At 38.4% G+C, this 12,916-nt stretch overlaps 1 protein-coding gene across 2 annotated transcripts in view; it reads right to left on the reverse strand.

Annotated features, from left to right (window-relative positions):
- Nucleotides 1-2,742: 2,742 nt before the first annotated feature.
- CLIC4 (chloride intracellular channel 4) overlaps nt 2,743-12,916 on the reverse strand; it is a 32,516-nt gene continuing 22,342 nt past the window's right edge. For both annotated transcript variants that reach the window (XM_072884886.1, XM_072884887.1), the window contains 4 exons: nt 10,716-10,841; nt 9,213-9,319; nt 7,773-7,954; nt 2,743-7,000 (listed from right to left, as the gene is read on the reverse strand). In XM_072884886.1, coding sequence (XP_072740987.1) covers nt 6,836-7,000; nt 7,773-7,954; nt 9,213-9,319; nt 10,716-10,841 — 580 coding nt within the window. In that variant the 3' untranslated portion in view covers nt 2,743-6,835. The remainder of the gene's footprint in view (nt 7,001-7,772; nt 7,955-9,212; nt 9,320-10,715; nt 10,842-12,916) is intronic.

A 12,916-nucleotide genomic window follows, 5' to 3' on the forward strand; every position in this document is an offset into this window, starting at 1 on the left:
CGCGCAGCAGTTCCTAAACGTTTGTGATGAAATGGTCAGTCAACTTCTCAAGGACGATTCACGCTGTTAGCACTATCCCCTGCTTCATAAAAGCCCATCAAAGGCTCTCCTTGGCCTCCTGGACCACCTGTGATCCACTGAGAGGAGGAACCACTACAGTTAAACATATTCTTGATTAATGAGTCACTACATCCACCCTCTTTCTCCTGGAGACTTTCAGAGACAGCAAAAATGTTTAGACATTCAGCTCATACTTAGCTTGCATTGTAATGAGTGTCCAAAAGCCCTCAGGCAACCACGTCAAGTGAGTTCCTTTTCCATCCCACTGAATACAAAGGTTTGTCCAGGTTTCTTTTTCCTTCCATAAAAATCCCAACTACCCTCTGACAAATTGCTTTGTTCCTACACCAGCAAGTACTCAGAGATTACTTGCAGGGTCTCCTCAGCCTTTTAGCTACTGCATTTTGCTGCTGTTTATAAGAAAACTGAGTTGAGGAAGTAATTAGAAAACTTTTTCCGGAATTTCCACAGCACAATTAATACTACCAAAGCTTTTGGCAAATAGTATGCTTTAGCTTCTTTGCAATAAAAAAATGGAGCTCTCAAAGCATGCTCATTGCCAAAGGAATGAACCAAGACAAATCAGATCAATCTTCTGAAATGTGTGCAATAGCCCTATGTAAAAAACGGAACACTGCTAACAAAATGCTAGTTTATTTCTAGGAACTTCTTAGTGAAACATCACAAAAATAAGTTGATGAGTATCTAAAACAGTATTTCCAAACAAGGTGCCAATACTGCAAGGCTAGTGCCATTAAAAACACATCTCTCAGTGCTCAAGAGCACTAGATCTCCCCCTGGCTTGGTACCAGAGACTGACAGCAGTTTCCAGGACATTGTTAGGCTCACTTAGAATAGGGCAGAGTACAAACGGAAAGAAAATGATCACTTTAATATAACTGGGGTCTAGCTAAAGCATGTTGATGTTGGGCAGGGGTGGACACGACACGGGACAAGGGTGACACACTCCACAGTAGTCACTGCAATTCTCAGACTGTGCTGCTCTCAGTCCTTACGATGAGGTGAACAGATACCGACTGCTTTCACAATTACTACTTATCACAGCTTAGGTAGTCCAGATCCTAAACCACTGGAGTTCATTACAAATCTCTAGACTAGTTTTCCTTGGGACCATGGCAACATTTTTGGTGAGGTAAGCCAGAGCTATGAAACCTGGATTCAAGCCAAGTTCAAAATTATTTGGATCAGAGCTGTCCCTGAGAATAGGGAGAACGCAGTGGTCAGAAACAAGTATGAAACATTCAGCCTCACCTAGCTCCCCTCAAGCTCTTAAATTCTTTCCATTGCTCACAGTCAGCAGCTACACAGAACTGTTTGGGAGTGGGCTCCATAGCTCTCACTGAAGCCAAAATCCAGCTGTTTCTTGCTAGGACATCCAGGAGGAACCTTCCACACCAGACTGGGGAGTCACCTGAGGTATCTTAAAAACAAAATCTAGCAAAAAATATAAAGGTTATTAGCTAGTCAAAAGCAGCTCTGGCAGCAAATCATAATTATGCAAAATACTTATCGCATATCCTAAGACTATTGCCTTTGCCATGCAGGACGAGCACCGTCTTCACAGCTCAACGCTATTCCCTTTCACATGGAGAGGGTGTTACATTACCTTCTGGTCCACCCTGTTGCATTTCATGGAAGTATGTGACCAAATTCAAACAAGGCGACTGCAAATCTTACTGCAAAATCCACCTCTGATCACAAACCTCGCAGTCAGTAAAATAACATAGTGATACAGGTATGTAATCCTACCAAGGGTTTAATTGCTGGATTTGCTACTACTACAAGCACGTCTGTTACTTTCCTGCACATGCTCAAACTCAGATGATGGCATCCCAGATTACAAACTCCAGGAATGTCTTCTGGATTCCACAAATTTCCTTTCAAAAACAAAAATCAGACCCCAGATGCACCTCAAACACTCATAAGACAGACAAGAGATGGACATGATAATGCTTAGGAAGTTTTGATGAAAACTTCCACTAGTGGCTGGTAGTCTTTGCTCTGAAGACCTAATACCTAGTTAACATACTCAAATTAAAAGCAAGGGTGTATGGTGTTTACCATGTCTAGTTGAGACGTATTTGAAAGCAAAAGACAGTAAGGAAACACAGCTGAAACTCAGAATAAAAGCACTCAGTCTGAAATCCACAAATTCTGTAGACGGGATCAATTCAGTCTCAACTCTTGAAATGGCTATTTAATGGATTATCTGGGTGGAAACAAGTTGAACCAAACATGAGAATTTTTTTGATGTCTTTTTAATCAATTTGCACAGTTCAACTCTGAAAACCTAGTATTCCACAGAAAAACAACCTACCAAAATTTATGTTCTTATGAGGTTCCACTTAAAATCTAAAAAAAAAAAAAAACAACCCATAACACTTTTCATAATTTCTGTAGGAGAATTCAGTATTTCTCAACTTGTTCTTAACTTTTACAAAGTTAAGAACTTAACTTTGTAAAGGGGCACAATGGCTAGTTATAATGTTAGAATCAACACGTATTCTGCCTTAAATCACACCACCACCAAAAAAACCTAGAAGGCCAAAAACTGACCATATAATTACTACAAAGTTTCGTTCTGTAGTTTAGCACACCACATTCAAGTTGTAGGTTACACATGCAAGAGCTGTAGTCTTCATAAATAAGAGAAAGATCTGCTTGGTAGTGAAAATATAATTTTATTTTTAACAATAGCTGCCAGCAGTATACTGGTATATCTGTAAAAGATGTTCCAGAGAGTGAAAGACATAAGCAAACTACAATAAATTGTATTGACTCTTCAAGTATTTCTGCAAACAATGCTCCAATTCTTGATGTCCTGTCTTGGGAGTCTCAATATCTTATTCTGCTCCACTATTCTTCCATCCCCCATACCCCCTCCAGAAACAAAATGTAATAGTTGGTGGCACAGGTTCTGAGGCAGATTAAATATTTTTCACTTGGGATAAAGCCTTCTTCTGAAAATATTAATTGGATGTGTTCAGATAGTACTCTGAGTGGCAAAGAGTAAAAAAAAAAGTTGACTGTACTTAGCCACTTTTTGTTCTACATTGAGATAGGCATCAGTGGGTTTGGCTCAAGCATCTTCAATTTATTCACGTCTGTGTTCCTTTGATATGAAATGCTAATTCGCTACTTTAGCATAAAAACTTGATTACATCTCTCTTCTTATCATGGAACTGCACGCTACTCTCAATCAGTTTAGACATGCCCATTGCGGAAAAAACACCAATTTTATGGGAAAATGCAAACGTACAAGCTACATGGCTGTGACTGTCCATGTGGGACATTTACACAGACCAGCAGTGAACAGTAGATGGACAGGAAAGCTTTGGAGTGCATGAAATTGTTTCAGAATTCACATGCCTCTTGTTCAACAGGCAGCTCTTACACATAAGGAATCTCCTCAAGAAAGAAAGCTTTGTTAAGGAAAAAAAAAATAATAATCATGCATATAGTATAATCTGTTCTCCCACACAAAAACAAGGTGAAGATGATGGATTTTCCCTTTATGTTCAGGAAATACACAAGTCACCTGTTTTAATGGGAATTTAAGCATATTTCAGCTTGAGAATAAAGTAAGTTATTCAGCATGCTAATACATGCAACCAACTTGCAAACTGGAATGCCTACTTGAAAGGGTAACTGCTGTTTTTAAATTGTAGAAGGGGCTAGAAGCATCATTTTAAATTTAAACAGGGGGCAGATTAATTGCTGTTTGATGAAATTAAAAATGCATTTAAAGATCAGATTGTAAACAAGTTGACAGAAGTCAAGAATTTACATAGTTATGAAAGGGCTTTTTTAATTAATGTAGCGCTGGTGATTGGGGCCAGATGAAAGTGCTCTACCCACACCAGACGCTAAGCCTTTTACACAGGCTAGCCTAGCTATAACTCTGCTGTTCTGAAGGGATCACCTACAGAGGTGAATGCTGCTCGCTCGCCATTAGATTCCTGGCCTCTGCTGAAGCCAGCAAGAGGCTGGCCAGCTTCTGCCACAACACAACAAAACCATGCAATAGGAAGCCTAAAAGATACCAACTCCTCTCACACAGGACAGTTAACATCTGTCATACAGTAACCGCCTTAGGAATTGCTAACCTGGTCCTCATCTGAATTACACCTATAAGGGAAAGGCTCCGACGCTCAATACTTCATTGTACTGAGATAAGAAATACATTAGTTACAGCAAAAGCTTTAACTTTGTTTACAAGCTTTCAGACACAATCATTAAAATACTTAATGCTGAATATAATGTATTACAATTGTTTGAAGATTGCCTAAAAAGTAGAGAGAATATATTATCTATAAAAGACAATAAGCTTGGTATTTTAACAAGTTAAGTATTTGTGTGCATTGATATGCAGGCAGCTCGCACACTAGAAAACAGCATGAAAGTGTTTTCATGCTCATATGCACGTAATTGCCTGGTGTACTGAAGTGTGCACCCAATGGCTAATTTGCGTTTAAAAGGCGCGAGGCCCGATTACAACCTCAGACAACTTCCAAGGGCCATCCTGATCTAGGTTTTAAAGTGGAGTTAAAAATTTAACAAAGCTATGCCCACAATCACATTGCTTCCTATATTTTTGTTTTTAAAGGTTAATTATACGATGACAAAAAGCACCAAACCAATGAGGGTTGGGGATTTTTTTACCCTATGTGTCATTTAAAATGTTATCTAACAAAAAGGAAGTCATTCCTTTTTCTAGATGTCACGTTGTGGCAAAGACTGAATCCCTACAGAGGATTATTATGGCCAAGAAACTTTATTCAGGATGAGAACGTGACATTAGAATACAGTAATTATTAAAAGGCTACAGTTAAGTTTTTCCTAACCAGGTCGCTCTGCAGAATTTTCTTTCTGTGCCTAAACACCTGTAATGAATCATAATAGGGTCTAAGTGTATCTATGGTTGTCTTCAAAAGACATGTAACAGGATTGCTAACTGCCTTTATATTGGAATTCTAGCTCTAGGAAGGCAAGACAAGGCACCACAAGCCACGTATACAAATATGGATCTTTTACTCTACCTCTTCTATGTCAAACTAACTTCATGGGTATATAAAGTAGCAAAAGCAGGATGCTTAGAAAAAAGTCAGGCTGGTTTTCATAAAGCCAGTGCTTACCAAAAAAATTAGTGTATAAAAGTGTTTATGTGAGAATTTCCATGTTATTGCAGAATGTTAAATATTCCAAGAACAACCTACCAGGAATAGCACTTTCCAGCTTCTAAAATCAGTTAAATATAAAAGTATCTTTACAAAAAAATAGGCATATAAGTCTAGCATTCTTTGGAGTTGTTTATGATGGTCTTTAAAAAATAACCTAGCAGTCTATTTCATGCATCAAAATCATTAATTTTAAACAAGAAAACTATTCCCTGGGTTTAGAAATATTTGAAAATTGCTTTTAAAAAATTGTAGTGCTATTCCTCAGTGTTGCTGTAAAAAGATTATGTATAGTAGTGCAATGATTACGATTATGCAAAATTGCAGTCCAGGTGCATAGACAAGCAATTAGGATAAATTCAATGTAAAGGACTGGATTTCACACACCATTTCCTTACAAGAGTAATTAATAGATTTCCTTTCAGGAAAAAATGCATACTATAATTTAAGGCAAATGTTATCTTTAAAGGTCACTTTAGCTTTCTTCAGGAAAGAAATAGCTTTAAAAAGTTCCCAGAAAGACTCCCACTTTAACAGCTGTCAGTGTTCAGTCTTGCATCACTAATCATTGCACTGCTATTCACCATATACAGTAGCTATTTATCAACTAGGACACTAATGTTTACAGGTACTTTGTTTATGACAGCACAAATTTTGTAAGTAAGTATCACCAGAAAGACCTATAGAAAATAAAGGCTCTTAACTACCAAAAAGAAAGCCACTTGCAATTTTTAAGGTGAACAGATGGCAAGCATCCAGTTCTTCTGGTTTCATGATGGTAAAGGGCATCCTGACAATTATTCGTTTGCTGCAACTCAGAATTCAGGACAAATGTAGGTTGCCAATTTAAAAAAAAAAGAAGGGGGGGGGGGGGGTTAATCTCATCAAGCTCTTGAAGACACAACTAAATACTAACTCCGAACTGCAAGCTTCCTGCTATAGCACTCAAGCCTAGATTCAAACTTCCCTGATGTGTGAAGTCATTCAAATCCAAGTTTCACATTTGAGTCCATTCTCAACCATTACTGTGATTTCAAATCCAGGAGAATTTAAAAAAAAAAAAACGTTGCCAAATATTCTGCAAATGGCTCTTTTGGATAATAAGTTCCCTTCTATATGTAAATAGGATAGACGAGCAGGTACAGTTCAATGTGTCACAGATGTGACAATTGTGTCTAGACCTTCTGGAAAAGCAATACATTCCAAAATACATAAATATTCCTTGTACCATATAGCAAGACAGTATCCTAAACCAATTCATAGACAGGGACCACATGTTTGCAAAGAAAAGTTAGGGGCAAGATAACCCTTCATACTGAAGAATCTAGAGTTACCCCAGTGCAATATTAACATAACTGCATTAAGGATATTCAAATTTGCTGTGAAACGAGGTAAGGAAAAACAACCCTATAATTAAGTCTGCAAACTTTAGGTAATTACTGTACCTGGTCTATCCACCATAACTTTGAATAACTGCAAATCCATGCAAAAAAAATTGCTATCTTATATGAAAAGAGCAGTCTGTTAGAAGCATTGTTATGGAATATGCAAGAAGTCATCTCTTTTGCAAGTGCTGTTTACTTAGTGAGTCTCTTGGCTACATCACTGTAAGCTATTTCAATTTCTTTGTCTCCAGGACAGGTATTGGTGAATTCATCTCTGCTGTAAGCATTCGTCAGGTATCTCCAAATCCCTGTCATTTCCTTGGGAATCTCAAAGTTGCGGTATTTTTTGGCCACCACCTAGAACAAAAGAATTACATTATGAATTTACATCCTTCAACTTAAACCACTTTTCCATCCCTTGTCACTCTCTTCTTGAGCTATCCTTCCAAGATGTGCACTCAGAGTCACTTCTGAAGTCAGGAGAACCTGTCCCCCTGGGATATGCCTGGACGTGGCAGCATACGGCCTTGCTTAGTTTGTATTACCATCCTCACCAAAGTAAATACTCCTGCACCCAGGCAGAAACTTAATCTGTGGCTCCATCTGCAGTACAAAACTGACAAAGAAATCAAACCACGATTATATAGGCACATCTTCACTCCTGTAGTTATCCTAGGCTACCTCTTTATAGACTTCCGAGTTTTTTTTTTAATACAATCCTTGTATTTCACATTGTGTCATTTACTTTGTTGCTAATGGACCAGTTTTCTCTACAGATGTGAGAAGACATCCACTTCAACTTTAACTGGGCACATGATGTTCACCTTCCTTCTACCTCTCATTCTTTTAAGCGTTGCAACTTCCTGTGACCACATCGGTCAGTGCTTTTTGCCATTTTATCATCTGCTGCCCAACTTGTCTACTGGTTCACACGTTCACTGAATTCAACTGCTCTGTCCCTAAAGTCCTTGTGAATTACATAAATCTTACGCAATTTCATGTACCATTAATACTGTAGTTAAACTTATATGGGAGCTTACATACAGTTGAAATGAGTTGGACTCCAGAATGTCATAAACCATAAGCATTTTGTCCTTCATTATCACATAACAACATACAAGTCGTTTACCTTGACAATGTGTAGCTTGGGTAGCAGGTTGCAGTCTGCTAATGTCATCTCATTGCCATCCAAAAACTTGCGGGTAGAAATTGTAATATCCTCCATGCTATTTTCATCTATCTCATCAGGAAGAGGAGAGTTCAGATACTCATCCAGTTTCTGGAGGGTTTTCAAGAGGCCACGTTCTAAGGCTACAGAGGAAGGAACAGTTTTAACAACAAAAAAGAAAGCCAAACCACAGCACACAAATTTCAAAGCAAATTATCATTTAGAATATCAATATTAGTACCAGATCTGAAAAAACAAAATCCACATCACTGTACTACCCAGAACAGACCATATGCTGAAGGATTTTTAACCCTTGCACAATTTTTGTGGCAACACTACTGCTGGAGCTGCCTTCATGGTCACTAGCAACCTGAAACTGAACTGGAATCCCTTTAAATATCACACAGATGCAGGTTATTTAATAGCTGGTTTATACACGAGTTTGCACTAATTTAAAATACTCTGAGACTGTCCACAAGTGTTTATTTTTGGTTTAAAAAGTGGCTTATGTCAGTTTCTTAAGACCATTCCTAACTGGCTTAAACTAATTAGAATTAAGCTTTGCTAGGGCTTATATTCATTTAAACACAATCTGTTTAATGTCACATGCTTCGCTAACAGCCACGACTAAACACACAGACTACTGAGGAGGTTTATGGAATACAGCAGCAGAGGGCAGCACACCCCGCAAAATCGAAAAGTATTTCTCGGCTGTTCACAAACATTTTCGATCTCTCCATTTGAAACACAGCAGAAAGGCATTCTGATTCCCTGACTTAAGTTTTCCCTCCAAGTACATTGAGGACAAAAGATTTGTACTAAACAATTTAAAGGTCTAATTGCACATTCTTTCTCTCTTATTGATCTTTCACCTTCCACCTACTATGTTCTCTCCACACAGAAAGGTCTTAATCCTTTAAAGAAAGCAACACAAACTAAGCTTAACTCAGAACTCTGAATGGGAGCCCTCAATCCTAGAGAGGTCAAATAATCAAGCGTGCAGAATGGCGTCCCAGCAAATGCATGGAAATTCAGCCACTGTGGCATGGCACAAACTCTGCATGGAATTTGGTTCTGAATGTTAAAATCATTTCTACTTAGTTCAAGAGTTTTGAGTGGCTGTTGCGTAGAGAAGTTTCAATGCTGGGGATATTTACAAACCACGCATACCCTACTAAAATTCTGATTGAACACTGTCTACCTGAAGTTCTCTTTGGAAGTGTTGAAATCTTTGTTTCTGACCGTTAACTTTAAACCACAGGTTTAATTCATGAGACTCCCTCAAGTGTCCATCAACATACAGCAAAATTTGACAGTGAGACACTTCACAGCAAAGCTGCTCTGAAAAACACGAGACAATGAAACAATGTGTGCACAGCTATCGGCCCCCAAGTAACCTACCTTCATTAGCTTCTGGTCTAGAATTTTTGATAAATGCAGAAAATTTGGCAAATATATCCATTCCAGCAGTGTTTGATTCTGGATGCTTTGGTGAAAGTTTTAGGTACCTAAAAAGTAGAAAGGAGTAGATCTACAGCACATTTAGCAGAATGATGCTCATCATATATTAACTAGCACAAAAAGGCCCTTTAAAAAAAAAATAATAATTCTACATCATGTACATTTACCAATTTATCCATTTTCAGATTAATGTGGAGGACTTGCTTCTTAAGTGTAATATCACGCACTTCCATTTAAGTTAAGATTTTTAAACCCAACACTTTTTAATCACTTTTCAGAGGAATACCAAAGCATATTTCTGCTTTCTGAATCAGGCATTTGTTTCAAGCACAGAGTGTCTGAAACAACCCAGGGTCACAAGAGCAAGCTCCCTCACTCCAGCACAGCAGTGCTGCCAAGGGGGCAGATCACAGTTCTGTAAACAAGAATATCGTTAGGGATCAAACAGGTAACAAATTAAATACTCTTGTCCATTCTCCACTGTAGTTCTGGGTTTTTTTGGTTGGTTTTTTTTTTCATTTCAGTTAATATCAGCTGTCCCAGAATATCATGGACTCCAAATCTTTTAACAAAAAAAGTAAAGTCCTGCCACACTAAAAAGACAAAACAGTTCAGTCTGCTGAAGGCAGGGTCTGCATTTTGCCATTGCCTGCCAGCTGAGGGAGAAGAAAGCCAACAGTTTAGAGAAAGCTTGAAAACGTTTCTCATGCTTGGGTTGCGTAACCTAATTATTTTTAAAAGTGTTTAGTATTTTCCACGATAATTTCCAAATACTAAACAATCAATTTCCAGGACTCATCACTACGCCTAGTATGAAGGAATTGATTTTTAGAAAATTATTTCCAAGTTGCATTTAGTAATCACTGGTTCTGTACAATTATCAACTGTCCATCTGCTTATAGAAAGCTGGAAGGAATAAAAAAAAAATTAACGTTAAATACAAATTTCACTGATATTCCTGGTGAGAACAAGAAAACAACAAACTCTTGAAGACTTAAACAACACCTTACTTCTAGAAGAATGACTGGAAATACAAGTCCCCAAAAGGAGACTGCACATGCCCTTAAAACAGGTTCCAGTTTATTCCGGAGTCAGCACTAAGTTTTATATAGCAGGCTCATCTTAATTTACATTATTTAGACACATCATCAGAATGGCCTGCCCCAGTCATCAAAAGGAAAAGTCATGTAGTTTGAAAACTGCAGGAAGGATGACAGGACTCTAAAAAGGACAATTTTAAAATAATCTTTAAAAGAAAATATTTTTTAATATACAGATGAGGGAGCTGGAGGGAGGAAAAGTATGACAGGCAAGAACTCCAAGCTATTTTCAATGTCTAATCTTCAGTTTATTGACGCTGAAGAACATCTTAATTAGTGCAGAAAACCCCTCTGAGAACACTCCATCTAATCTAAGGTGACAAATTATCATTTTAACACTTACTTGGGTGGAGCCAAAACATCTTCCAGGAACTCTTCAATCTTATTCACATCTGTTTTCACTTCACCATTGTAAGTTATGAAAGGCGGGTGAGTGCCTGGAGCCAAATTTTGAAGGTCTGCTGGTTTTCTAGGGTGAAATACAAACCAATACAAAAATAAGCATGGGACATTCATGACCCTAGCTTTCATTGCTACAATCACAAAAGCACTGCCTGAGGTTTTCACATCCTTGCAGTTTTAAGAAGATATCACCAGTTTTCTTCTTAAAGAGTTTACAGCTTGATTAGCATTTTGAATATATACTTGGTAACAATCAAATACTTTAAAATATCTGCTTCCTCCTCCCTCTGGCTATGGTTTTTCTCAAGTCAATATAATGTTGACTAGCGAGGGGGGATATATATATACCACACACACACTCACTCTCACTCTTTCCCAAGATCTGGCAGTACCGGGTTTATATATAGCGTAATCTGCGATCAGTGATAATCCTCCCCTTTTACACAGAGCTTCTCTGGAAATAAGCAAGTCTGAGATAAATAGTTTATACATACTGTTCTATTATGTGCACACAGAATCTGGTTCTAGACAAGTTGACAGATGCTTAAACATCATGTTTAAAAATGATGCTTAAAGCTTCCTCAGGTGAAAAAACTATTTACAAATAAGAGCAGCACACTTGGACAAAGGGAGGAGAATCCTCGACATTAGTATGACTAGACACAAGAGAAACAGAATCAAGCTAAAATACCCAGACATTTCTAAACCTTAAGTCAGTTTTGGCGATACCTCTCGCTATTCACTCCAGCTCCTTTCATAGTAATCCTTACCAAGCTAAGCCAGTTGATTTTATAAGCAATTGGCTTCTCTCTCCTCTAGTTGTTCCATGAGACTGTAGTGACAAGGAACAACACTGCAGGCATTTATTTAGAAGCCTATACGTCAGCTGCACGTATACACCTACCTACACATTCACCCCAAAATGCCTAACTTACTCTTTAATGTAAAGCTCTCACATCTGCCTTGTCAGCAGATTCAGATGCAAAGTTGAAGTCAATAATGAGATGTGGATTCACTACAAGCTATAAGATCCAGAGCATCATCTCAAAAGCTGCAGCCAATTTTTCCCTAGTAAGTCATCATGGTATTAGTTAGTCCCATGCAAGTGCAACTCTCTCGGTGCAAGCAGAAATAAAATTACAGTACTGCTTGGCACTTCTTCAGCAGCAGCACTTAAAACTTCCCTCGGATGAAGCTATTGACTACAGTCCAGGATGACCGCTCAGAAGGACGTAGTCTAACTCCTCTAAGAACCTCTCCCCGATTTAGAGGACAGTCTGCAATTCCTAGTTCCTCAGACCATCCCTGTGTACTAACATCCGACAAGACACACGATCCACATGAGGCACGACTGTACAACTCCATTTCCGTCAAGTTGACCAGAGCACATGCTACAGGATGACCGTCACCTTTTGCTAGCGTTATGCTGGATGAGGAACAACAAACCATACCTGATCCAACAGAAAGTTTGCCAAGATAAAGTTGCCCCTTTGTTACTGTTTGAACAAATCCAAACCAGACCATAACCCTTGAACTGGGTTTGTGCTTGTAGGACGTGACCACATTTCTGAGCCAGCACCAGGCATCCAGGAACTGGATTTAGTGGATACTGGAACTACAGTTCAAGAAAGCCTCCTGACTGTACTGGACAGGGAAACTAGATTAGTAATACACGCAAACATGGTCCTTCAGGGTAGCATGAGAAAGCAGTGTTTTCAGGGGTAGCACTCAGACTTTGTAAACTAAGCACAGTTTACAAGTTTATCCTGTAGAAATGTTGCTTTCAAGTTCTTACAAAATTAAGAACCCCTGCCAGAATTTCATGTCCTGCCCACTGCTGAACCTTTTAAGCAGGGCAAACAGCAGCAGTATATAGTGCCAAAGTGTACTTACGACAGATATGAGCACTTGGCAGTATATGTACAGCTGAATGAGAAAACTCATTTTCATGCTTAAGAACATTAAGCACGCTGCTTTTAGCCAGGTGACAGAAGTCTTGTTAATACAAGAATTTAACAACTTTCAATTTTTAAGCTTCCAATAAGTTATTTCCCACTAATAGTTGCCATTGCCCTCTTACTTTTAGGATTTAAAGTCTGTCATCGGTTAATGCTTTAAGTAGCTTAACACTTCATTTAAATA

Source organism: Ciconia boyciana, chromosome 21, assembly GCF_034638445.1.
Source record: "Ciconia boyciana chromosome 21, ASM3463844v1, whole genome shotgun sequence".
NCBI lineage: Eukaryota > Metazoa > Chordata > Aves > Ciconiiformes > Ciconiidae > Ciconia > Ciconia boyciana.